Here is a 25,838-nt window from a genome sequence, read left to right on the forward strand (position 1 = left end):
TTCACTTAACCACTTTGATAGGTGTTAGTCCACGCGTACTTGTCCTTGCTGAAATATTAGAATATGTTGGCTAATGTGCTCTCATACCTTTAAATTCTTAATAAACATGGGGCATTTTTAGATGTTTTCTTCAATTACAGGTTAAGGAGTGTTGGAGAAGAGCATAAGACTTAGCATAACCATTCTCCTCTGTACTCCTTTAGACAGATGTGGCAGTTTAGTGCATCTTACATACATCAGCTTTAGGATTTTTTTTTTGTTTTGAATATCTAATGTAATTCAACAGCAAGGGTATCATCTGGCTTAAATCTTTTGGGGCTCTTATTTTTGGAGACGCAACCTTGATTATTTTTGCAAGGAAGTCATCTCTTTTTTTCTAGTTTTAGGACTGTGTGCTGTGATTACTGACACACAAACGTAATGGTTGCTTGCGCAGTTTTATATAAAAATGTACTAAGTTCAGATTCCTTAAATAACCCATGGTTAAGACGTTAGTGCTAAAGTGTTGGCTTGTGAGTAGGAGGAAAATTATATGTTGTAGTGTTATATAAAACTGACTCACATGAGTAGGTGAGAATCCCAAGAATATCAGGACACCCACATTAGTGAAAGAAAGATGTGTGCTTCCTCTGTACAACATGTTCCAAAGGCTGCATTAGCAAAAACAACATTAATTTGTTTGAGTAGTAACAAAATTTTTCAATGTTTTAAGAAATGAAGTGCTACTGCTTTGAAAATCTTTCTGGAAAAATACATGGAAAAGTTACCTGCAGCTCTTACCATTTTTTCTGTATAAATAACTTGTTATCAGAAAATCAGAATCAGAAATAGGAAAGTTAATTTATCTGTAGAAGCAAGCAATAAATGTACTGGATTGCTATATTCCATAAAGTTTTAATCCACGATGAATAAGAAGACAGAACTGTTTAACTGAGACCAAATCTTTTTTGTTATAAAATATTTATTTAGTTATAAGAAAAATATCTAGTACTGACTGCAAAACTTAATAAAATTCTTCCTATGTAGACCATAAATTTATGCCAATGTGTTGTTAATCTTGTATTCCTGCAAGAACAAAGTTCAAAAACAGGTTCTTTGTCCTTGCAAAGACATCCGGCTCGAGTAATCATAATGAATGTAACTGTCTATAATTGCATTGTTTGCTCAGTAATACTGCTAAAACTTCCAAACGGGGTGACCTAAGAGTAAGCCAGACACACAGAAATAAAATGATTTTTATTTAAACATTTTTTTTCTTTCCCTGAAACTCATTTTATGAGATTGTTTTTGTAGTAACCTCTTTTTGATGCAGATTATTTTCATGTGGCTTTATATCATATAACCACACAAGCCAGGCCTTAGTGCCTAGCCTAGGAGCCTAGCTTCCCTTCTGTTTCCCAATTAATTCATCTGCATAATTTTTTAAAATACCTGTTTCTCCTTCTTTACAAAATTAATTCCAGTATTCTTGGCATCTACAGGTCCAGGAGCTCATTCAGTGCTCCGAGGCTTGAAAAATTATCCTTTCTGCTCTTCCAGACTTAGAACTTTTCTGACCAGAGCTGTCCTAGGTTATGATTTTCTTCCTTAGTTCCTTTACCTACTTGGTTGTTCTCAAGTTCCGGTTTCTTTCCAGGCTTTGCTGTAGTAAGAGCCTGCAAGTGTATCTTTGCTCAATGATTGACACCCTTGTAAGGGTGTCCTGGTGTTGTGTACTAGCTCTTGAATATCTGGCTCTGGGGTTCTGCTTTATCCAGATTTGCATGGTCCCTTAAACTGAAGTTCTTCATATTTGCAAGAAAGCTTTAAACACGTAGTGATAGATCTTGTGTATAACCTCAGCTGCTTTTATTGGTTCTCTTTTGTGTGGGGAGAGGCAAACAGTAAGATTTTAGAGATATGTGCACCTGAGGTGAATCAACAAAGTAGACCTCTTGCTCTTTCTTCTCTGTATGCATCTTCACTTACCATGGTACTTTCTCAGACAAATATTCCTGTTTAGTTCTTTGTGTTTGCATTTCAATGGAAAACTTATTTCAAGCTTTACCATAAAACTACATCTTGAATAATACATAATACATTTTCAAATGAGAGGGTTTCTAAATCCAAGTGGAGATCAGACTGCATGGTTCCCATCTATTTATTAAAGGTATTGCTATATCCAAAGCCTGTTGCTAACCCTACAGTTGCAAAAGGGTTATGGATACCAGGAAAATTGTAGCAGCATATGCAATGCATCCCACTGAGATTCCAATACTTTCTGCTAGGAAAAAAATAGCTGATTTCCTTGGTAAATGGACAGAGATTCAAATGCTAGTCACAGAATTCACTATGAAGAAGGGAAACCTCTAGAAATGAAATGGGAAAGAAGCTGAAAGAATTTGTGATTGACTGATGCTCTTTGTATGGTTGAACTGTGCTGCTGAGGGTAAGTGCAACTGAGACATCTAAAATGATTCTTCCTGCTTTTCTGAAACTTTTGACCATGTGGGCTGAGCTTATAACAGGATGTGAAACTGCGTATCATAGCTCTGATTTGTATTCTTGGATAGAACTATTATTAAGGTGTCATATGAACAGATGGGATATGCATGATGAAGCTCAAATTGAGTAACTACCAGTTGAGAGGAAATGACTAATTGAGCAGATTCAGAGAACAAGAAGTCTGTCTTCTTGCAGTCAAAATATGTGAAACAAAAATACATATTTGTCCCTTCAAGTGTATCTGAAGATCTGTTTCTCCTGCTTTGACAGCACGGAACCTTTATGTTCATGTTGGCAGCTTGTCTGACTGCAATAATATAGAACATACTGAAGTTTGCTTTAAATAGGGGTTGCATATTTTTAAAGATTATGTAAAGCAAAATGTGAAGTCTTGCTTTTTAACAACTTAATGTAACTATTGGCTATCTTATGAGTTTTGTGTGTTCTGCACTATAATGATAGGGAAGGTGTTGCTGTGATTATGAACTGGAGACATTTGATGATTTTCCTTTCAGTCATACAGTATGTAGCTGTACCCTATTTTTCATTGCCATTGAGTCTAATGGACAAGTCTTGGACTTGTAGTATTTTGTAACTACATTAAGCAGACGCATTTAAGACTCTTATTCTAAAACTATGAAAATTACAGAGGATAAATGTTCTAAAATGCTTTCAGTCGTTAAAAAATTCCTCAATTTCCACTTATGTTATTTTTATTAACTGCTACCTGTATCATAAACTCATCTTGTGTATCACGTCAAAACTTTGATCATGGTAAGTATCAATAAAATGTTAATTAATTTGCATAAATCAGCAATTTTCAAACTGCATCGTATTGGGAATTTGAGTGTGAACAGTGATTCATGCTGCTAATTGTATCCTAACAGAGGACTTAACAGATTCAGAGACTTTTCTGAGCAATTAACTGGGGCTTTAAAAACAATTCTATGCGCTTGATTCATATCAGTCTGTGATGTGTCTAGTCCAATGTTTAACTGGCTAAAAACAATTGATGAGTTGCAAGTATAGGAGGAGAATCCAAACTACTCATGACAAAGCTGTTTCAGCACTATGTGGGAGAAGATGATTAATACTTAACTAAATAGCAAAATGTCACTGTAAAGCCATAAACATTTGCAGCATAATGCAATATGAAGGGTCAAAGTGAAAATTATTACTTTCACATATATACTATCTTCTGAAAACACTACCAAAGCAAAAATCTTGTGGTTCAGAAGCAGTGCAGGCTAGTTACATTCAGGTAAAGAATTTATAAGTTTATAAAGTTTCTCACTTCCTCCAAGTAGTTTCCCCACTGCTACCTTTGATTTTTACCTCAGATTATCTTGGAATGGATGGATGAGAACCATACTCGAGGATTTATTTTCAAATTATAGTACTTTCAAAGACATTCAGGCTTCCCAAGATGGAAGTTGTATGTAGAAGTACCATATTTTTGTAACTCTGTAAGCATGAAATACATCGTCAATCTGGGAACATAGAATTGGAAAAGATCGCCTGTGTCTTAAGGTTTCTGCTACTGCCAACACCCACGTTATAGAATTCCCTGCAAAACCTTGTAATGCATTAGGTTTTTGCCCCATGATTCTGTGTGGACACTGTTCCAGAGCTTATTGGTATAATTAAGAACATCCTTCCAATTGTTAGCTTAAATGTATTAATAGGACAAACCATTTATGTACCAACATTGTCTGTTAGCTTAACAGTACTTTCTATCCCTGGAATTTACCTGTTGCATGGATTTATAAAACAGATAAAAGAGGAATAATCATTCATTTTCAGTTTTTATGTTATTAAGATAAAGCAAGCCTACTTCTCCTGGTTTTTTCTCCTGTGGCAGGCTCTATAGCTCCTTAATCTTTCTAGTAGTGCTTTTTTGCATCTCTTCTGGTTTGGATCCATCTTCTTTGGACATGAATAATCACAATTGTATGCAGTATTCTGGATGACGTTTCACCAGTACTTTATATAGGGCTGTCCATATTTCTCCATCTCCCCTGGAAGATGATGATGTCTTTAAATAAACAAAACTTCCAGAGAGATGGTTTTTTTCCTGTTTTTTTCTTCTAATATGTGTTTCTTTTACCAGGCACACATTCATTCTAGGTTCCACAGAATTATTATAATCTTGACCAATGCTATTTGATTTTGCAAGGTTTTCTGGGAAATTTTATCAATGTCTGCTTAGCAAGAAGAAATGTGCCAGATTCAGCTCTTTCTAATTAGCCAGGTGTTGAGTATTATAATCACAGCTGGGAGTGTCAGTAGTCTCCTGAGAATCTAGGAGAATGGTTATTAAAACCAAAATCTAGAATTCGTTATATGATGTAGGAGATACCACCTTAAAATTCAGGCAAAGCATATTTACACTCTGGAGCAGCATCCATTATTCAGTTAGCACTGGCCTAGACAAATATGGATGGGGAGCTAGATAAATTTCCATTAATTTAAGAACTATTAAGATTTTTTTTTTTTTTTAACAAAATACAGATAATGCTGTTTGGTTAAAAATATTAATGGCCGAAATGTGGGTAAAATTACTATTTGTGAGATAAACTGTGTACAGTTGTTCTCTTTCAGGAGGGTGTGAATAGATCCATACACAACAAAATCTGAATTAACTAGCAAATAATCTGTAAAATATGTGGACAGCAGCTTTATATCTTTGGTTATGCTAGAGTTTAGAATATTGATGAGAATTCTACCTGCTGCAATCCTTAATCATGTAACTGTTCCAAGCATATGGATGTTATCATGGAATCTCTGTTTACTTGTTCTGCTACTGTAGAGCTGCTGAAGGAAGAGAAAACTGTGTTGATCACTTCATCATGAGTATCTTTCAGGAGTGGTTATGTTATGGATAAATGATAGCAATTATTTTTTGCTTCCATTTGTTTACCAGCAACAAAATGATGAGTTTCTATACACATTTAAAAGCCGGCAGCTTTGTCCCTGCTACTTCACTGTGGACTTTTTAAACTGAAGTTAACAGGCATAAAAACAGAAGATGCTCTATAGCAGCATTCTATGTGCATAGTCTGAGAATGAGTGAAAAAAGTAAATCACAGCATCTGCTTATTGTTCTGCAGATACTGATGATGTTAAAGTGGCTGCAGTTCACTCTAATGCAAAAAAAATTCTTGTTTTATGGAGAGACATCTGTTCCTGTGGCTGAAGTATTTTTAATGCTTTTTATTTTAATTGCTGTTCATCTTGTAATTTTTAAAGCAATTTGTAAATCACTCTGAATTTCTTCATTTTAGCTTATTCTAAAAGAAGAATGAAGATTCGTTCATGTTCACTGAAGAACAATACAGTAGAATCTTATGTATTCTCACTTTGATTTCTCAAAATTTGTGACTCTTGTTAATGTAGATTTATTGAAAGTATATAGAAAATGCCTATGTTTAAAGTGGCGTTATTAACATTTCATTATTTATGCAATTACAGTAAAATATAGCTTGATATGCTGAGAATTACTTTATCAGCACAAATTGGCAAGGAGCACTTGTATTCCTGTTCTCTTTACCACATTTCGTTATTACCAGATGCTACTCAGATGCAAGGTACTTTTGGTTTTTGCTGTATTTGTACATTTGCTCTGATGTCCTTTAGGTTTAAACATACTATATTGTTGAAGAATGTCTTCAGTTTATTCTTGAGATGCCTCTGCTCTGTAGCTGGTTGCTATGGTCATACTCATTTTCTGCTTTTGTGTGGAGGGTTTAAAAAAACCAGCAGCATTGGATTGTTAAACATTCTAGTTGATTTCAGGCTTCAAACTGTCTTTTCAAAAACATGATTAATGTAGTGAAAACAGGTGGCCTCCAAAAGAATCTGCAAAAAGGAAGACTTATTCTGTAAAATTCAGTTCAAGCAATTAACAATGGATATCAATTGAAAAAAAATCACTCTTTGAAGTGAGCAAAAACTAACATTATTTTAAAATTGGAATTGTGTGTTGGTTATCTGCCCATAAATGTCTTTGCTCAGCTGTAAATTACAGACATCATGGCTCCACAGTCATGAATGGCCACTAAAAATAATTCTTTTCCTGTCTTTCTTTCCTTTGTAAATCTGTACAGATTGGGGGGGGGGGTTGTTTTGTTCTGTTTTCTTTCTTTGTTTTCATTCACACATCTCTACTGTGTGTGAAACGAAAACATCTAAAAAACCAGAAAATATGCCCAATTGAAATGCAGGAGACAGACAGATGGACATTCCAAAACTATTACAAGTAGATAGTTTGTTAAACTTGAAAAAAACCTTAAGTTATATTTTGAATTACTTTTTATGTTAGATAGTTGAAAGAAAGATTATGATGTTGAAATCTACACTGGCAGATTGAATGGGCTGGCGAACAACAGTATACCATGTTCCTGAGAATATCGAACATCCTGCAAGTCATGTGTGAAAAGTGCCAGTCTGTATTTTCTGCTGAGATGCTATTTTGACCACTGAAATTGCCATTCTGGCCTCTGGGCAAGATGAATATTGTTGGACACTATGTCAGATATAAGTTGATGGTGCTGCTACAGTCATTGATCATTAGTGAAAGAAAAGAAAACACCTCTGGTGGTTTTGGGTAGATGCACTAACTTCAGAGTGTCTGACACTAAAAAAGCTGTTCAGTATTACTTAAAAGGTTTTCAGTATCAAAATATAGAAATATTATGTCTTCTCAGCATGTTAAATTTTATTATAGATATACAGATCTGGAAGATCTTTTCCATTATTTCAGGGAAGGAACATCTGCATTTGGTTTACAGGTTGCAGTGGGTGTGTATGTAGTTATGTGGCAGAGGAGGTAGGAGAAGTTTCCGTTTCCTTGGGAAGATGCAGTGACTGGGAACAGACCATAAGAAGAAATCTTCTAGAGCAAAACAGCAAGACTAGTTTGTGTCCATTACTGAAACCTACTGGGGATGAGAAGTTAAAAGCACAAGCCAGAAGGGTACTTGAGTTTGGAGGGAAAATAAGCAGAGGAATGGTGGCCTGTGAAGCTTTTTCCCTTCCCGAGCTTGAAATATCTCAGAATTTCTGAGACTTGCCCCTTTTCTGTCAGTAAACATTTATAAAGCCTTGACCAAAGAGATGCACTGCATAGAGCTAACGCTTAATTACTGCTATCATTTAGTTCAAGCAACGACAGTCAGGACTGTATTTCTGAATGGTTTGGCTAAGCCCATGTCCTTTGTGTGGCACTGTGGTACCAAATGGTGGGAGTGATTTTTCCTATTTGCTTTTTGGAAAACTCGGGAGAGTATGCGGTGCTTGAAAAACTTTCCAGTTTAATTAAGAGCTGCAGGATTCGTTTAATTGCTGCTTAACTGAAGCGTAGGGAGGTATGACTATTGAACTCTGACAGTTCTTACGAAGATGCAGGAATTCATACTTAGTACCTGCCCCAGACCTTGCCTTGGAACTCCTATCATTGATTCTCATCAGAAAATACTTGGTTAATCTGTAGTTCCATGCTGTCTGGGGTGGCTGCAGGAGAAAAAGGGAACTTTAAGTCGTCGTCTGCTGCATGATTTAAAGGGAATAGATTGTCTCTACTCTTTATGTTCTCAGCCTTTGCTTGGATTCCAGTGTCTTCCTCTGAATTTGTTTGTATGCAAGCAAGCATATATATATATATATATATATATATATATATATATATATATATATATATATAAGCATATACACATATATATATGCTTATTATAAGAGGTAGAACAAACTCTTGTAATTCTTTAGGTAGTGCTTTTGAATTGGAAAGTTTTTCTGGGTGTTTTTCTGGGTGTGTTTTTGTTTCTTTTTTGTTTTGTTGCTGCTTGGAAAAGTTTGTAAAATAGCTGAGGTAGCAAGGAAGTCCAGTGCATGTGTTTGGAAAGACGCAGCCATATTTTGAGAATTGTCTGCAGCCATAACTATTTTTCTTTTTTAATTAAAGTTATTTCTGCAGAATTTATGAGGGTGAGTCCCTTGCTTGCCAATATGATATTCCAAGTGGTATTTTTAGTCTAAGTGAATGCATAGGATATGAAGGACACAGACCCAATGAAATCACGTTAACACTATAAAAGCACCGTGCATTCAATGACATAGCTCAATGTCAGTTAAGTAATTCCATTTCTTCTTCATCCAGTCTCAAAGATTTGATGAGGAAGTTTTTTGTGGGCTAGAAGCATTTACGTTCCCTAGACCCTATTTGAGCCGGAATGCACATAGGAAGGCATAACTTAAAATACCCATAAGGAATTTATATCAGAGGCAGCATCTGATGTTTAGAAAATGTAAACATAATGAACAGGATTTTACTAGTTTTGATTATGGATTTGGAGTCATTATTGTCTTTACATGAAGTAATATTAGGTAAATGATTCTGAAATGGAAAAAAATCAAGTTCAATTTCTAATACACTAGCAGGTACAATTTATATGGGGGGGTGCATTTTATTTCAAAACAAATGAGAAAGGTGTGGAAAGCAGCTGTTTAAAAATCGTTCTCACATAAATCATCCTTAATTGTGATCCAGCAAAAATATCACTTAACTGTTACTGAAAGACAATAAAATTGAAGATACACTGTAAAATTGAATTGCTACTTCAGTCTAGTGCTATATTAAACATAATCTTGAGAGCCAATTTCAATGCAAAAAGGGTAAGTTCTTCATTAATACTAACAAATTGAGTATGTTTTTAGAATAATTACCATACTCATTTTTACATTCATACCAAAATTACTTTTTTTAGTTGGTTTCAAAGATATTGTAGGTAAAATGAAATCTACCTTTTTTCCCTTTCATTAATTCAGTAAATGCATAACTTAAATCTTTAGTAAACTATTTATAAGTATTGATTTATCTATTGTATTTACTAATAATTTCTGTTGATTCTTTTCCTGTGTTTTTGTTTCTTGTTTAGGTGTATGATTGCTGATGAGGTAAGTGATGTTCCAATTCTTTTAACACTAGTTATTTTAACACACTTTATTCAGATGTGACTTTTTGTTTGAGTGATGTGGGCCAGAAGATCAGCAATGAAAAATCATAATTCCTGTGATATTCACTAGATAAAAAATGAAACCTGACATAAGCTTAAAACAGCCTATGAGAAACCTTCATGGGTTACTTTTAGTTGTATTTAGGTAGGTTAAATCTCTTATACTGCGAAGTCTTAAAAATATTAACTCAGTTGATTTTTAGCACTTTTATGACTGTATAGGTAGATATTTTTAGTGGATTAAGAAATATCATGGACCAAGGAGATGAATTTTGAACAGGTATGTCTTCCAAAGATTAATTTTCTTAAATGCACTGACCAAGTATTAATAGTGAAATTCATGTCTTTCATAGGTTTGAAAAGTAATAATTCATTTCATATTAGGGAAACTTTAGTTCATCATTTCTTCCCACAGATGAAACATTTTTGTAATAGAGCATAATGTTCTTCATGTATCATTAGTACAAAATCTTACTGAAAAAGAGGTAATGTTTGGGGGTTGATGTAGTCTCCCAATTCTAACTTGAGCAAGGTTCTTCAGACACTGGAGGGACGGAGGGGGAGAAAGAGAGAGGAAGAGATTATTGAGAATAAAGCATCTCCTCATAGTATAAAAATCTCATAACAATTGGAGATATGAATAGAATGTGAAATTTCTGGAAACTGGAGAAAACAAAACTCTTCAGGGGAGGGAAGAAAGGAAGCTTGGGAAAATTTGAAATAGCTGCAATAGCTTTTTGTTCGTTAAAACAAAGTTTTTTATTTCATTCCTTGAAAAAGAAAATATGCTATGTATAATTAATCAGCAATAAAAAGTTCTGCAAGATATATTTATTCTGAAATAAATAATGTATATTTAAATCATAATGGCAATAGGCCTGGCAGCAGAGGAAGGGTTGTGTAGTAGCATGTATTTTGCACCTGTTGATATATCTCTAAAATAAGAAGATAAAAGACAGCATCAATATCGTGAACATGTATACAAAAAGAAGAGTTACATATGGATAATGGAGATTATTACAAATACTGTATGTACAGCTGTATTGTGTACCATGTTTGAAATAAAGCTACTCTGTTTTTAAAGACTGAAGTACAACTTAGAACTTTTTGTAAATCTAAAGTCCTAAAAATGTATTACTCTTCTTTCCTGGAGCAGAGGAGACACCATCTTTCATTTTTCCTGCAAACTCTCCGTTTTTCTACTTTAGCCACTTCTAGGGCTGAGAAGGAGGTGTTTAAATCAAAAAACAAACCCATAAAATGCTCTGCTTTCTTTTCTTTTCTTCTTCTTCTTTTTTTTTTCCTTCCCTCCCCTCCACATTTCTCACATGTCTTATGATCTAGATTGGTGATTGGCTTTACGGGATCTAGGTTAAGGGTGCACTGCAGCCCAAAGACCTGCCTTTTGTCTCTTAGTCATTTCCACTCAGTTGCTTGAGTCACCACCAGCGCACCAGTGGCTGGGTAGCCCAACAAATCAGGGAGATGCTCTGGCAGCAAACTAAATATGAATGGCGTTTTGGTGGTTTGTTGGTGGTGGACGTGATTTAATGAGGGAGTGGTGGTGGTTGTTGTTTTACTTTCTTGGATTTATTTTCAGCTGGCTCAAGCACTGTTGGTAACACAAAGGCAAGGCTGCAGGAAGGAGAGTAGCCTTTTCAAGAGCAGCAAGTACTTGACTTAACGAGGAAATCTCTTCCTTAGCAAAGTGTTTCAACTGTCTCCTGATTTTTCACTTCCAAATTACGACCATTTAAATAGCCAGCATCCTCCTATGTATTATCTTTTTTATTGTCCTCCTCACTGCAGCAGCCTATCAGATTATACAGCATTTATTGCATCAAAAATTAAGCCTAAATTTCAAGTGCCAGCTGATCTGTGATTTGTCTTAACGTTGTTTATGGCATTCCACAATATTTTAGTGCTTACTGAGAGTTTGTTTGTCTTACGTTTTTTGCTGTGCATGTTCAATATTTTATTTGGCAAATATTAATTTTGTATGTCGCACCATTGAGAGCCATAGAAAATAGGCATCAAGAAAATTTTAATGAAAACTTTACAGTATTTTTTCTCTGAAGAGTTAGTATCATAGTAGTTCTCCGATTATTTTTCTTTCTAGTAATAGTAGGGATACTCATTAAGTTTTCTCCTGTACTTGGGAAATCTCCTGGTGATATCCTTACATCAATCCTTTTAAACTTCATACTGGGGATATAAGGAAGTTGTTCTTTTATGTCTGTACTGTGAGTACTTAGATAGCAGCAATTAAACTGAGAACATTCACTGGACTCTGTGGAAAACCTAAACAGAGTATCTTGAGACCAGTCTCTGTTTTAGTGCCTAGCAGGAACCCAGAGGTATTTCTTGCAATGTGAGCAAATAAAGAAAATAGCTGTATTCTCTTGGAAAATACTGACTTTTTTAAAATTCAGGATCTTAGATTCATATATGCTATCTATGTATGCTACTCACTGGATGGGAGTTCCTACCCTGACCGTGTGAAGCTTAGTAGTAATAACTTCTTGTTAAATACATCTACGTATTGTATCTTTACCCTTCACCTTGCCTATAAGTCTAAATTCCCCACTAATAGGACTTCCTTTTCTGTGCTACAAATTGAAGAGAAACTATTAGCCACTAGTCATGAAAGCAATACTTTTGTTTTGTTGACCTGCTGGGTTAAAGCAGAGTTCTTCATGTAGATCCTCCCTCATTCCTCAGTTGCCTATGCAACTTTGGACGTCATTATTTTCATGTTAAGACGACACCTCATATTTTTCTAATTTATGGCCAGATACGTAAGGGGATAATGACATTGGATCATGATTGTCCTTTGTTGCTTAAGGGGATCTACTACTTAAAAAACTTGGACGCTTATTGGGCTGTTGCATAAGAGAAGAGGTATTTCTAAACTCTTTCTATAATGGGGAAAAAAAGAGGGCTACTGGAGAAAAGAAAGCTGTAGGTAAATCTTTCTTGACATCGTTTTTAGTCCCGATCTTTCCCATTGCATCTTTTTGCTTAGCTTTGAATCTCTTCTATGTGGTGCTCACTGAGAATAGGTGTCAATACTAGGCCTGTATATCCTTGGAGGGTTTCCACTGTATTTTGTTGTGTTCTTGCTCACAATGAGCTAGCATACTTACTGGGTTGGCTTCCTTCAGAGGTGGGGAGGGGGGAGTTCCACCGCAGATCAGTTTGGAGTTTTAATTTTGCTTTTTTTTCTTGTCTTTCCCCCCACCCTGAAACTGGTGCAGCATTTATTTACCTTTTTTATTATCACCAGTAGGCTGCCCTAAAAATCTGTTACTGAGCTGTTACAAAAAGCTCAGTGTAATTGCAGTGCTGGGATTTGCAATTTTTTTTTCTTTTTCCTAAATTATTTACTGAGCTTACCGATGTTTGTCTAGAGAATATATAATACAGTATAGAGAAAGGCATATTATATCCCTGGCAGCTTTTAAAGGAAGCGTGGTGTTTTTTGTTTTTTGTTGTTTTTTGTTTGTTTTGGGGTTTTTTTGGTAGTTTATAGATACATCTTTGGACTAATGGGTTCTCCTAAAATACTACTTGACTTTATAACTTTTTTTGAAACTTATTTATAACATCTTTTTTTAACTGATGTCTTTTATCTACGTACATATATACCACTTTTTCTATGTGATATTAAACAAAAAATATGTAAAGAAAATATATGTGAAAAAATACATGTGGAAAAAAATACAACTTGAATATTGCTTAGTAAAAAGGAGTTAGAATCAAAACCAACCTCAAGAAAGAGTCATCTTTTGTTTTGAATAGAGTTTTTAAAAGGCTTTTGGCAGCTTGAGGAGTTGAAGTGGTCACCTGTAGTCTATCCTACCAAAGCCATGAACCAAAAATCTTCTGAAATGAATGGAAATGCTTCTATTAGCTTTAATGAGCTGAACAGAAGTTTTCCTCAAGTGCAATATGTGTTAATTGATTTGAACAGAGGCATCTTCTTTCATAAAAGATCTGGGGTAACAAATTGATGATCCAATATCTATGTAGCTAGCTCTTCGGTTTGGTTTGGTTTCCTTTTATCTGGTGCTATCTTGGCAAAATATTTTTGCCCTTTCTGAATGTAGTACGCTTGCTGAGCATAGACTTCAGTTTATAAATTTTTGTTTTCTTTTCTTTTCTCAGATGGGATTAGGTAAAACAATTCAAGCAATTGCCATTTCCTATTACTATAAAAAGGAATGGCCTCTTTTAATTGTAGTGCCTTCATCTCTGAGATATCCTTGGGTTGATGAGATGGAGAAATGGATACCAGAACTCTCTCCAGATGATATTAGCATCATTCAGAACAAAACTGATACTGGGTGAGTAAAGTTCTTTATTTCTATAGAAAGACTTGTTTCATTCAGTGAACTGATTGCAGTATATGGGTGATGAAAATACAGTATAGCTTATGGCTAAAATGGGAGATTATCTGGATCCCAGGGACCTAATAAAAGATTTTTCATTTGTGTTTTATCTTTCCAATGAGTTAGGGTTGGGCTTATAGTAGTTTCTTATCTCCTTTGAAATTGAGGGGTACAATTTTTGCAAAATAGTGAGTGCTTGTCTACTGAAAATTAGATTCCTTCAGGGTATCTCTAAATTGAACACATACAGTTATTTGTCAACTCTGATGAATTAGCCTGTGTTCATTAATTTCTGTAAAATGTTTTGAACCTGGTTTTTGGAAAACTTCTGGAACGCGCTATAGAATAAGGAAGTAATTACTGTTAAAATTATATTTACTGCACTGAGAAACTTTGTAAGCTAGAATAACTACTCTCTAAATGCTTGAAAAGGTCATTGTGACCTGTTTTTTTTTCCCGTCTTTAGACTTAATAGCATAAATTCATCAAAGAGTGCCTAAAAGTCTGTGTGTTATTAACCTAACTCTTCTATTAAATACTGAATTACAAAGATATTTTTAGTCTGTTTTGTTGTGTATAATTTGGCTGGTTTAATGATAACATCCAGCTATAGTTCTAAAACATCTCTTTTGGATAACGAAGATTGAACATCATGGTGCCTGGGGAGCATCAGAAAATCACTTGACTACCAAGACTTGCAGATGAGAGGATAGCTTGGAAACTTGCTTGTGGTAACCAGATAAATCCAACTGAGAATACTTTTAAAAAGAAGAAAAGAAAAGAACTTAAATAATCAGGGAACTAAACTAAAGATCCAATGAGCCTTTTTAGCTATTTACTAAAAAATCCACGTGAAAACTTTATGCTGAACACATTAAAAATATGGAATAAAGGTTGTGACTGTTGGCAAAAGCAATTAGGAAACAGAATACTGTTCATTTTATCTTTTAAGATTTTTTTAAATGAGTAGACCTTAGCTTTCATCACTTACTTTTATTCGCAATAAGAAGAGAGGAAAACACATCTTCCTGCTTGTTTAACTCCCAGGAGGTTTCCTAGCTATGAGTGAAGTAGCTGTTGAACTAATTAATATTTTAACGTAGAAGAAGTGTTTTTGTGCATCTGCAGGAAGATATACAACTACCAAACCTCTTTAGCACTTCAGTGAATTGTGCATCCATATGTTCAGCCTTTCATTTCTCCCAATTCAATCACTTGCTTTTCTTAAACTTCAGTAATGAAATTTACTGCTTGAATGTTGTTTTTAACATCTTAATTAATTTAAATAGATTAAAATATACTTAGGCATCAATGCAGGTGGTCATAACTTCTAACTGCATTTGAAATGGATATTTTTTGAATAAACTGGTTCAGCTGGAAATAAGTAGTTTTATTTAAAAAGTATTGTTTTTTTCTCCACCCTCCACAGAGGAATAGGGGAAATTCTTTTTCACTAGTTGCTATGTTTATCTACACACCACCACCCAGAGTCTGTAATGCACTGGTCACAGTGCCAGTGCTCTAATCAGTGCCTTTCCTCCCGTATCCACAGGCATGAATGTACACATGCATGTACTTTCTTCCTCTGAATTTGTAAAGAAAGCTTCAACTTAGTGTACTTTTAGTCTGTTACTACCAGAGAACAAATGAAAATCATGCTGGTAGAGCGTTAGCGTCTGACAGATGAGTAGACCAGCTGTGGCTCTTGTTCTGGTAAGCTGTGTTTGTCTAACAACTTTAAAAAGTTCCTGTGCTGCTCAGAGGTTCCTGAAGGGCCACAGTGCTCTCTAGTGATTTCAAAATCAGTTGGTGCCTTGGTCCTAAATCTGTCCTTGAATTTATTGTAGGAGATTCTTTTCCACCTAAATACCATTTTTTTGTCTTGTGCCTCATGATTGCCTGCATTTTTTTGTTTTCTCTGTATACTGTCTGAACAAAAAGGCTGGGTAGACGACTTGTGTACTAAATTTTTTCAGATGATGAGGGTCAGCCTAGACTATTTTCACAATACCCAACATCCCGAAGACAGTCTACTTAGTTGTTTCAGGCTGCTATTGATTAAGGTGACTACTTGGCATATAGAGCAAAGGTAGCTTGAATAGACATTACTTCAAGTTTTTCAGCACTGTTTACAAATTGTAGTTTCTTAATAAAAATTGGGTTTTGTATAATCTCTTTACTATATTAATTTTCCTATCTCTTCCTTTTGTTTTTCATCCTAGTATGAAAAAATCACTAACATAACATCTATATTTTCTCTTTTAAGGAGAATATCAACCAGCAAAGTGACAATTCTGGGATACGGCCTATTAACTACTGATGCACGGACTTTAGTAGACACTTTGTACAGGCAAAACTTTAAAGTAATTGTGATTGATGAATCACACTATATGAAATCCAGAAATGCCACTCGCAGCAAGATTTTGTTGCCAATTGTGCAGAAAGCTGTTAGAGCTGTCCTTCTTACTGGAACTCCTGCTCTAGGAAGACCTGAAGAGGTATTAGAAATATTATGCTGTACTTAGGGCTGGTATAAGTAATGAATGAGCAATTTTATAATTTCTTTGAATATTTACAAGGGGCATAAAACAATGCACTAGTTACATTATGAAGCACATGTATGAGAAAGTAATGCAGTGTCTTTTGGTTTGAGTTGATTATATTGATGTTTTACAAACTTGTGTGAAGTGCAAGCGCAGATCACATGGGACTGTTTCTTATTAGAAATTAATCTTACATGTAACAGACTGGATTGCTGGGTGAAATAGAAAATAGCCTGAGTTGCAAATTATTTGCTCCCACTGGGTAGGAGAGTTCTTGATATAAAAGAACTTGTATTAAATCTTCTGCGTCCTGATCTGATTTAGCAAGTCTTTTGTTTACCTCTAGTCTTTTTAGTGTTCGTAATGTTCACCTAGTATTATGTAAGTGGAAAAAATGTATCCTGTGTTGCTTGTGATCCAGAAAGACAAGTTTTTCTTTCTTCAACTTATGGAATTGGGGAGGACCAGATAGGAAAGCATGATCCTATAATGAATCCAACTAATTGGCTTTTTTTTTTCTTTTTTACATCAAGTATAGGAAAAAATTGAACAGAAGAGTTAATTTGTATGCAAGGAACTTATAAGGATTCTATAAATAATACTTTGCACTTCTTGTGCCAAGACCCTGTAACAATTTAATTTGTTTGGAGAGGTTAATAGAACTTGAAAACATAGCCACAATATGAAAAAGGACTTGATGTATTAAGAGTATTTGGTTAAAACTTTTAAATGAGTATTTTTATCTATGGGTGCGGTAGTTATGAAACTTCCTGCACATGTACCAAAGACATTGCAACTACCCCTGGAAGGAGAACTGAACTTAGCAAGTATTATATTTTATACGGTGCATTGATATCAAGACCAGTAAGCAACATCACTTCAAAGAAATTACATATAAGCTGTCCTTGATCACAATACTGTGGTCAAAATTCTCAAGACTTTGATAATGGAAGAGAGTCTGAGAGATTTTTATAGTGATACAAAAGTTCTGCTGTGGTTTATAGGGCAGAGAATAATAATCATTACTTTCCTTTAATCAGTTTTATAACATAAGTAGAATCTTTCTATGAAGTCTTCAAATGGAACAACATAAAAAATGCAAAGCATTATTCATTTATGTTTATATTCATTTATAACAAATAATTACAGGCAGATTTCTTGTTTGGCTTAGATTTCTGTCAAAATAGCAGCACTTCACTTGGGAGAATAAATACAGATTTTCCTCTTATACTCCTCATCAGTTCTCTAACTTCTGTCTTGAAAAAAGCCTGTGAAGGACAAAATCTGGCTGCAGTAATTTTGTTTTGGAGAGAGGCCTCTAGAATGTGACTAGGTCATATGAAAGTTTAAATGGCAAAAATGATGTACGGTAGATTTAAGAGGACAGCAGGGAAATGGAATTAGGAGGGCATTCTGGGTTACTGCTGCCTCTGTCCTTTCCACTCCCCCTTAACATTTTGTCTTGGATCTAATTGTGATCTCTGAATCCAGAAAGCTTTGGCAGTAACACAGCTTGTAAGCTTTCTTGTTAAGCTTGTCTGGACTGTTAATTACCTTCTGTTACTCTACTGGGAAGGAAGGCATGAAGTTTCTGTCTTTATTGGCATTGTCTATTTTTTGAAGTAAAACTTGAGAATGAGTAGGATTTCATGTATTCCAGAAGAATGGTATTCATGGAATACCTGCTTTGAAAGTTTGCAGGTGCATCTACCTGGCTAATGACAAATACTGCATTTTTAGGAAGAACATCTCATCCATGTTATCTCCTTCAGTTTGTCTTTTCCAAGTCTTTGGCATTGTGTAATGCTGTTCAGGGTATTCTGCTCTTTGAGGGCTTCCTACAGCTGTCCTGTCTGAAGACGTGTACTATTATGGAAATCCTTTGTGTGTGCACCAAGCTACGTGTTTTCTTTGCAACTGATGAATGCAAGCTTAACAAAATAATCATGTAACAAGTGATAATTATTTCTGAATAGTCTTACATTTAAAGGCAATCTGTCACTGTCACTTCTTTTTTCTTATACAGCTTTTCATGCAGATTGAGGCACTTTTTCCAAGGAGATTTGGAACTTGGAGTGAATATGCCAAAAAATACTGCAATGCTCGTGTCAGGTATTATTTTATTTGCCCTTCTATTTTCCTATGAATAACTTTTTTTTTTTTTCCTCATGTGAAATAAGAGAATTATTAAGTAGTATGTCTCTTACTGTATCATACCATCATGCTTAGAAACCCAGGGTCAGAAACTCTCTCTTGTTCCACTAAAGAAGATTAGGGCCTTGCAGAGGAAAAGCACCACCTATAAGAAGCATCCTGCATAAGCATAGAAGATAGCTTGGCATCCATGCAAGGTTTGTTGCCAAAGTGTTTAGAACTGTTTGGGAAGAGGGTTAAATAGATCGGAAACCTTGCTCAAGGAAAAATTTGGAAGCTTTTAGAGTCTGAGAGACAGTTCAAGTGGCAGCATTCTGTTACATAAAATTATTTACAAATTTACTGTGAAGTGTATAGGTGTTACTTTTACAGCTGGAGCTAGAGGCTCAGGTAGAGCAGAAGCATGGGAGTTTCTGATTCTCAGTCCTATGCCCATATCATGTAATCACTTACCTCCTTTCTCACTATACTTACTATAGGGTCCAGTCTCTGCTGTCCCATCACACTTGAGAGAAAAAAGACTAATACTTGTCTCTGTATTTTACAGATTAATTGGATAAAAGTAGATGAAAATATAAAACTGTCAAAAGCACAGCAATGTATTTGTAGTTCAGTTTGAGGGACTGAATGTAGGTATTATAAATTCTTGTCCACTACCTTGCCTCTCATTTGCTAGGTAAAATTGCTCGTTATGCTTTTCACACACATACCTAATGACTTTTAAACTCATTTTTATCCCCTGCATCTTTCATGTGTTTTCATGTTTTATATGTTAAAGTTATTAACTTCATGAGGACTTATTTCCCTCTGACTTGCTTCCCTCAGCTTTAGTTTAGTGATCAGTTTCTCTAGTTGTACTCTGAAACAGAGGGGATAGCTAAGAAGCTCTGATTTAAAATACTTGAAGTTTTACTCATTTTAATCTATGTAACAATGTAACACAGTCTAGAACAAAAGAAATTGGGAGAAGGGAAGAAGGTTGTTGAAATCTCTTAGCTACAATTTCATGTATATTCAAAACATTTTGCCAGCAAAATTAGCTAGCAGCTAGATTTAGTTTTCACATTAATAATTATATAGTTTCATTTTCATATATTTTTATTTTCCCTCCATTATATGCTTTTTATTAGTATTTAACTTCAAATAACATGGAACAGTGCTGTCTAATTTTCGGACAGAGAAATGCTATTTTTTCCACAGTGTTTTGACTGAACGCATCTGTAATTTTCACACCACAAGTGTGCGTGGGTACATCATGGTTAGCTACTCAATCACAGATGATTATCTTATTTTTGGAATGCCAGAAATGTAATAAAAATCAAATTCAGGGTTTGGCCAGCTCTCAGTAAATAACTTTGTCTTCATGAAACAAAAACATTTTGTGGTAATAAACTTGATAGGGCTATTTTATGGAGCACTTTCTGTGAAAATGTTTTTTAACTTAGGTGTTCCTAGACACCTGTTTCTAAAGATGAGTTCCAAAGTGTTTCTGTGAGTTCTTGTCTATCATTTCTTACTTATATTCCCAGTGGTCAGACTGGGGAGGAGGAAACCTTTCTAAGGACAGCCAATAGATAGACCCAAGAAGAGGTGATATGAGCAGATGATGTACCTGTTTTCTGTCTGTATAACATTCTGACCATGTTATGTCAATACTTTACCAGTTCAGAAACGAGTCCCTCAGCCCCTTTCCAGACTGATTCTTGGCAGCCAAGTAAAACACTGTAGATGAGCTCAGTAAGGCTTAAAACTATTTAAGTAATATATTTCTCTAGTATTTTTTAACAATATAAAATTAAATGTTTGCAACATGATCTCCTGTCCTTGGAAGGTGCTACCTGAGCTTTCCTCCAGAGCCAGTGGAATCTGTCAGGCTAGTTATTTTGTTTGAGCTTAAAAACAAAACAAAGCAGGGAGAAGAAAAAAAGAAAAACAAACACTAAATTGGTAATTCCTTTCTCCTTTTAACCTTTAATCTCTTTTTAGCCTGAAACCTATTTTCTCTATTTAACTTTGCTTATGAAATATTACCACATTTAAAACTGGTACATTTAGCCTAAAAACCTGTCCCAACTGCAACCAGTAGGAAATTCTTGGGGATAGAAGTAGGGGGTGGAAGGGAGAAAAAGAATATTAATGGTTATATTTGCAGCTTTCGTTACTTTATCAACTCTTGCCCTCTGTAGTATAATGAAGAGCGTTTTCATTATGGTATACTTTTTTCATTACTAGTTTTATCAATAGCTCTTTTTAATGTAAAGCTATAATACCTTTGAGCCATGTCTTTAGTTCCTTGTGAGTTCAGCCTTCAGTTCAACATGGCATTCCAGTGATATGAGTTTTAAAATGATACCCAAAGCTTCTACTTCCTATGCAAAGGGAAGTATATCTGTGATGAGATAGAAGACTGTATGCATCTGACTGCAGTTAGGCCTCCGGGTGTCTACTGGGAAGTTTAAACAGCTCTAAGACTTTAGTGTTGGAAGGAATCAGACAGAAAGCAGTCATCCCTCTGATGTAACCATAAACACTGAAAGTCACTATCCAGCACACCTTCCTATCTAACAATGTGTTTTAAAGTTAATTATGTACTGATGGTTTCTATTGAAATTGGAAGAGTTAGTTTTTACCTTCAGTGTTTGTTTTCCATTTTCAGATTTTTTGGTAAAAGAACTCATTGGGACTGTAGAGGAGCTTCAAATTTAGAAGAACTACATCAACTTTTAAATGAAATAATGATCAGAAGACTGAAGAATGATGTTTTAACTCAGTTGCCTCCCAAAGTTAGGCAGCGTATTCCATTTGACCTCCCACAAGCTGCAGCTAAGGTAAATTTCTCACTTTTGCTAGAAACGTGTTCGTTAGTAATGTTGATGTATTCATATGTATGCATATGTATTATGTGTATATTGTAGGTATATGTTGACAAGCTGATGAAGTATGAGCTAGGTAACTGGTCAGAAAGGTGGATTAAAAATTGGCTGAACTGGTGGGCTCAGAGAATTGTCATCATCAGCACAGAGTCCAGCTGGAGGCCAGTTGCTAGTGGTATCCCCCACGGGTCGATACTGGGGCCAGTACTGTTTAATATCTTCATTAATGACCTGGATGACAGGACCGAATGCACCCTCAGCAAGCTCACTGATACCACAAAACTGGGAAGAGGGGCCGATACACCAGAGGGACCTCAACAGGCTGCAGAAATGGGTAGAAAGGAACCTCATGAAGTTCAACAAAGTTGTGCACTTGAGGAGGAAATAACCGCATGCATCAATACAGGCTGGGGGCCAACAAGCTTGAGAGCAGCTTTTCGGGGAAGGACCTGGGGTTCCTGGTAGACAGCAAGTTGGACATGAGACAATGATGTGCCCTTGTGGCATAAGTGGTCAATGATATCCTGGGCTGCATTAGGCAGAGCACTGCTAGCAGGTCAAGGGAGGTGATCCTTCCCCTCTGCTCAGCAATGGTGAAGCCACATCTGGAGTGGTCTGGTTCTGGGCTCCCCAGTATGAGAGAGACATGGACAGACTGGAGCCAGTCCAGCAGTCTCAAAGATGATTAAGGAACTGGAGCATCTCTCATGAGCAGAGGCTAAGGGAGCTGGGAAGGCTCATGGGGGATCTTATCAATGTGTATAAATACCTGATGGGAGGGTGTCAAGAGCATGGGGCCAGACTCTCCTCGTGTGATGTCCAGTGACAGGATGAGAGAGAATGGCCACAAACTGAAACTGTAAATTCCTCTTGAACGCAAGGAAACAATTCTTTGCTATGAGGGTGAATGAGCACTAGAATAAGTTGCCCAGAGAGGTTGTGGAGTCTCCATCCTTGGAAATATTCAAAACTCAACTGGACATGGTCCTGGGCAACCTGCTCTAGCTGACTCTGCTTTGAGCAGCGGGGTTGGACCAGATGATTTCCAGAGGTCCTTTCCAACTTCAAACATTCTGTATTTTTAAAGAATGTGAATCTATAATATACCATTTGTTTTATTCCTTATTTTTAAAATATAACATGAAGAACATGAATATGACAATTTTTTTGCATCAGATAATTGTGAAAGTTGTCTTAATTTTAATATGATCATTTTATATATATTCTAATCCCAGAAGCTTTATCACACTTAAGAAATAATACAGCTAAGAAGACAAAAAGTCAAATTCTTATAGCAGTCTCGCAGTTAAACCATAGTGCTTATCCCATAATCTGGCTTTTTCCACTGAAGCCCAAGAATGAAAGTCTGTCCTCCTTTCCATTAGTTTTTGAACCTCTTAGTTTTAGCCACATTTGATAGAGTTGTCAAAAGTACTCAGATCCTAGATATTTCATGCGATAGTATGATAAGGTAGAGTATGCTTTATACCATCTTTCTAACCACTGATCTTTTCTCCCAATTAGGATTTGAATACGACTTTTGCAGAGTGGGAGAAGTTAATGAGAAGTCTGAATTCAGATGCCACTGAAAGCCACTTTGTTCAAGTCATGAGCCTAATCACACGCATGTATAAAGAAACAGCCATTGCCAAGGTAAGCCTGGAAGCCTCCTCTTAATATTTTTAAAATACTCAATGTGTTTTAACTTAGATACAATTAATTGTATTGGCCTGAATATTAGATGAGGTTGATTGGTTTGTTTTATACTTGCAATATGGGGAAACATTCTTGTTTTCCCTGTATGTTTATGGACTAGACTGAATCCCGATATAATGACTTGAACTAAGTGTTATAACTATTGCTGATTTATATCCACAAAGTGGGCTGAGACTGCCTAGGCATGGTTTCCTGACAGCACTGAATGCACTTCCCAGGCTTAGGAACATATCGAAGGTGGATACTTAGGGACCTGTGTGTCGGCAGCTGCTGCAGCTGACCCAGCTGGCTTGTGTTACAGGACTCTGCTGGTGCAGCCCTTACGCAGCTTGTGTTCCATCAGCGCTGGTTCTCCCCAAGGATAGAAACACCAGAGTAATCCTTGCTAGCTGCTCTCTTTCTTTCTTATCAAATGGGACCCCATGTTCATTTTTTTCCTTCTGTACTGCTATAACCTAAGATGTGAGGAAAATAAGTTAGTAATCAGGTTTTTACACACCTACCTTTTAGCCTATCAGGCTTCTTTATAGCTGTTTTTAGAGAAGGTCAGTTCTGCAGGCTGCAGATCAGTGAGAGCTGAGAATCTGACCAACTACTTCAAATTTTTCTTCTCCTTATCTTAAAAATATCACTGCTTGGTTCTGTGGCTTTTTCTTCCCTGCTTTTCTAGTGTCTCCCCTACCCATTTTAACCATTTTCAAACAGGAGGTTGAAAGAGAAAAAGAAGTTTGAGGACTGCTATACTGCATGAACCATTGATCACTGATTAATTTTATTAGTAACTGTCATCATTATTACTGTAATAGTTTTTATAGAAGATATTGAAAATGATATTTGAATCGAAAGAATTGTATGAATCTTTAAATAGAGCAATTTTTTGTAATTACAGTATCATGAAAGTAACTAGATTATTCTTTCAGTTTTGGTATGTGCCTTTAGGGATCGAGATACAGAAGTTCTAATTAAATGTTACGTTGTCCATTTAAAATACATTTACGGGGAGGAATCTTTTTTTTTTTCCCTAATATGACTTAATGTCAGATAATAATTTTTTTTACTAAAATGTTTTTATTTACATCTTGATCCTGAAGAAATGGCATCTAACTGCTTGATCTTTTGTAGATAAAGCTTTTTTTCTCTAAAAGAATGAGATAGGTCTCTCTGTTAAGACATAAACTTATGGTATTATTTAAAAAATGAATTTGAATAATAGTATACTTACCAACATTAGTGTTTGATAATGTCTTAGAATGGATAACAAAAATAATTCAGCCTTCTACCTTTTCATATCACAGGACATTGAAGGACATAAAAGTTAAAACTGTCTTTTTGAACATTTTGTATGTCTAATAAATACTCACTCTCTTATCCTCTAGGCAGGAGCAGTAAAGGACTATATCAAAATGATGCTTGAAAATGACAAATTAAAGTTTCTAGTTTTTGCTCACCACTTAAGCATGCTTCAAGCGTGTACAGAGGCTGTTATAGAAAATAAGGTAATGGCTTAACATATATATATACTCAACTTTAAGCTTTAGAAGTACAAATCAGCTGTATCTGAATTCAGTGGTACTACCTGTGCATACAGGCATTTATGGAGTTTAAGTACATACAAGTCAATGTCATTGAATTAAAAGGATTGTGGAGTTTTGCATAACTGTTTTATATTTCAGAGATAAAGTAAACACTCGCATCTATTTGATACATTGTTATTGAATAGATTTTGTAGTTAGTTGTTTCCCATCAATGTACTTCTGTTTCCTTTCTTGGTTTTGCGGAATGCCATCCTCTTGCTTGAACATTTAATCCAACACAATAAAAATGTCTGCAAACTACCTCTGTATTATTGATCGGGGTCTGTCAACCATTGCTAGGGAACAGAGGCTTAATTTTTTTATAATAGTAAACTCTTATTTTGCAAATGCTTGAAATTAAAGAATTTTCTCCTGTCAATGGAATTACACATTCATCTGCAGAGTGTTCCATTTTAAAAGCCCATGTTCTTTCTGTGTTCCCCTTTTGTAAAGAGGGAATACTACATCTACACTTCTCTAGATGTAACACAAAGGGTATGAGATGTACTTCTATCCCTATAGTAGGAATAGAACAAATGTTTCTGTGTTGGGGGGTGGAATTAGGAGGGATGAGTGATCGTGTCCCAAAATAGACAGGGATATCTGTATTTTTGTCTCTATCATGATATGTTATAGGCTCGCTACATACGAATAGATGGAAGTGTTCCTTCTGCAGAAAGAATACATCTTGTTAATCAGTTTCAGAAGGATCCTGACACCCGGGTTGCTATTTTGAGTATTCAGGCAGCCGGTCAGGTAGGTTAAAAAAGGAAATATGTGAAATGAGAAACTTAAAGAGTATAAATATTAAAGTCACTTGGTGACTGAAGGTATGTATTGAAGGCAATTCATATAATGTATCTTTTGCAGGCTCATTTATTCATTTTTTGCACTAACAATGTAAACTGTTTTGAGCCTCCATGAAATTACTTAAGCAAAATCAAGATAAAGAGTAGCATTTCATACTTGAATAATAAGTGAAAATTACGTTGCTCTAAAAGTACCAGATTAATAAGAAACAGATGTTACTTCCACAATGAAAAGCAATGTACAGCATTTGCAGAATATTTCAACATTTTCTGAATCTTACTAA

The 25,838-nt window shown here is 35.5% G+C and overlaps 1 protein-coding gene across 3 annotated transcripts in view; it reads left to right on the forward strand.

Moving 5' to 3' along the window:
* ZRANB3 (zinc finger RANBP2-type containing 3) overlaps positions 1-25,838 on the forward strand; it is a 56,178-nt gene that overhangs the window by 16,883 nt on the left and 13,457 nt on the right. For all 3 annotated transcript variants that reach the window (XM_064514618.1, XM_026108735.2, XM_026108736.2), the window contains exons 4-11: positions 9,417-9,435; positions 13,662-13,840; positions 16,152-16,383; positions 18,455-18,540; positions 21,239-21,410; positions 22,980-23,108; positions 24,548-24,667; positions 25,382-25,501. In XM_064514618.1, the coding sequence (XP_064370688.1) occupies positions 9,417-9,435; positions 13,662-13,840; positions 16,152-16,383; positions 18,455-18,540; positions 21,239-21,410; positions 22,980-23,108; positions 24,548-24,667; positions 25,382-25,501 (1,057 nt within the window). The remainder of the gene's footprint in view (positions 1-9,416; positions 9,436-13,661; positions 13,841-16,151; positions 16,384-18,454; positions 18,541-21,238; positions 21,411-22,979; positions 23,109-24,547; positions 24,668-25,381; positions 25,502-25,838) is intronic.

This window comes from Dromaius novaehollandiae, chromosome 7 (assembly GCF_036370855.1).
Source record: "Dromaius novaehollandiae isolate bDroNov1 chromosome 7, bDroNov1.hap1, whole genome shotgun sequence".
NCBI classification, from domain to species: Eukaryota; Metazoa; Chordata; class Aves; order Casuariiformes; family Dromaiidae; genus Dromaius; species Dromaius novaehollandiae.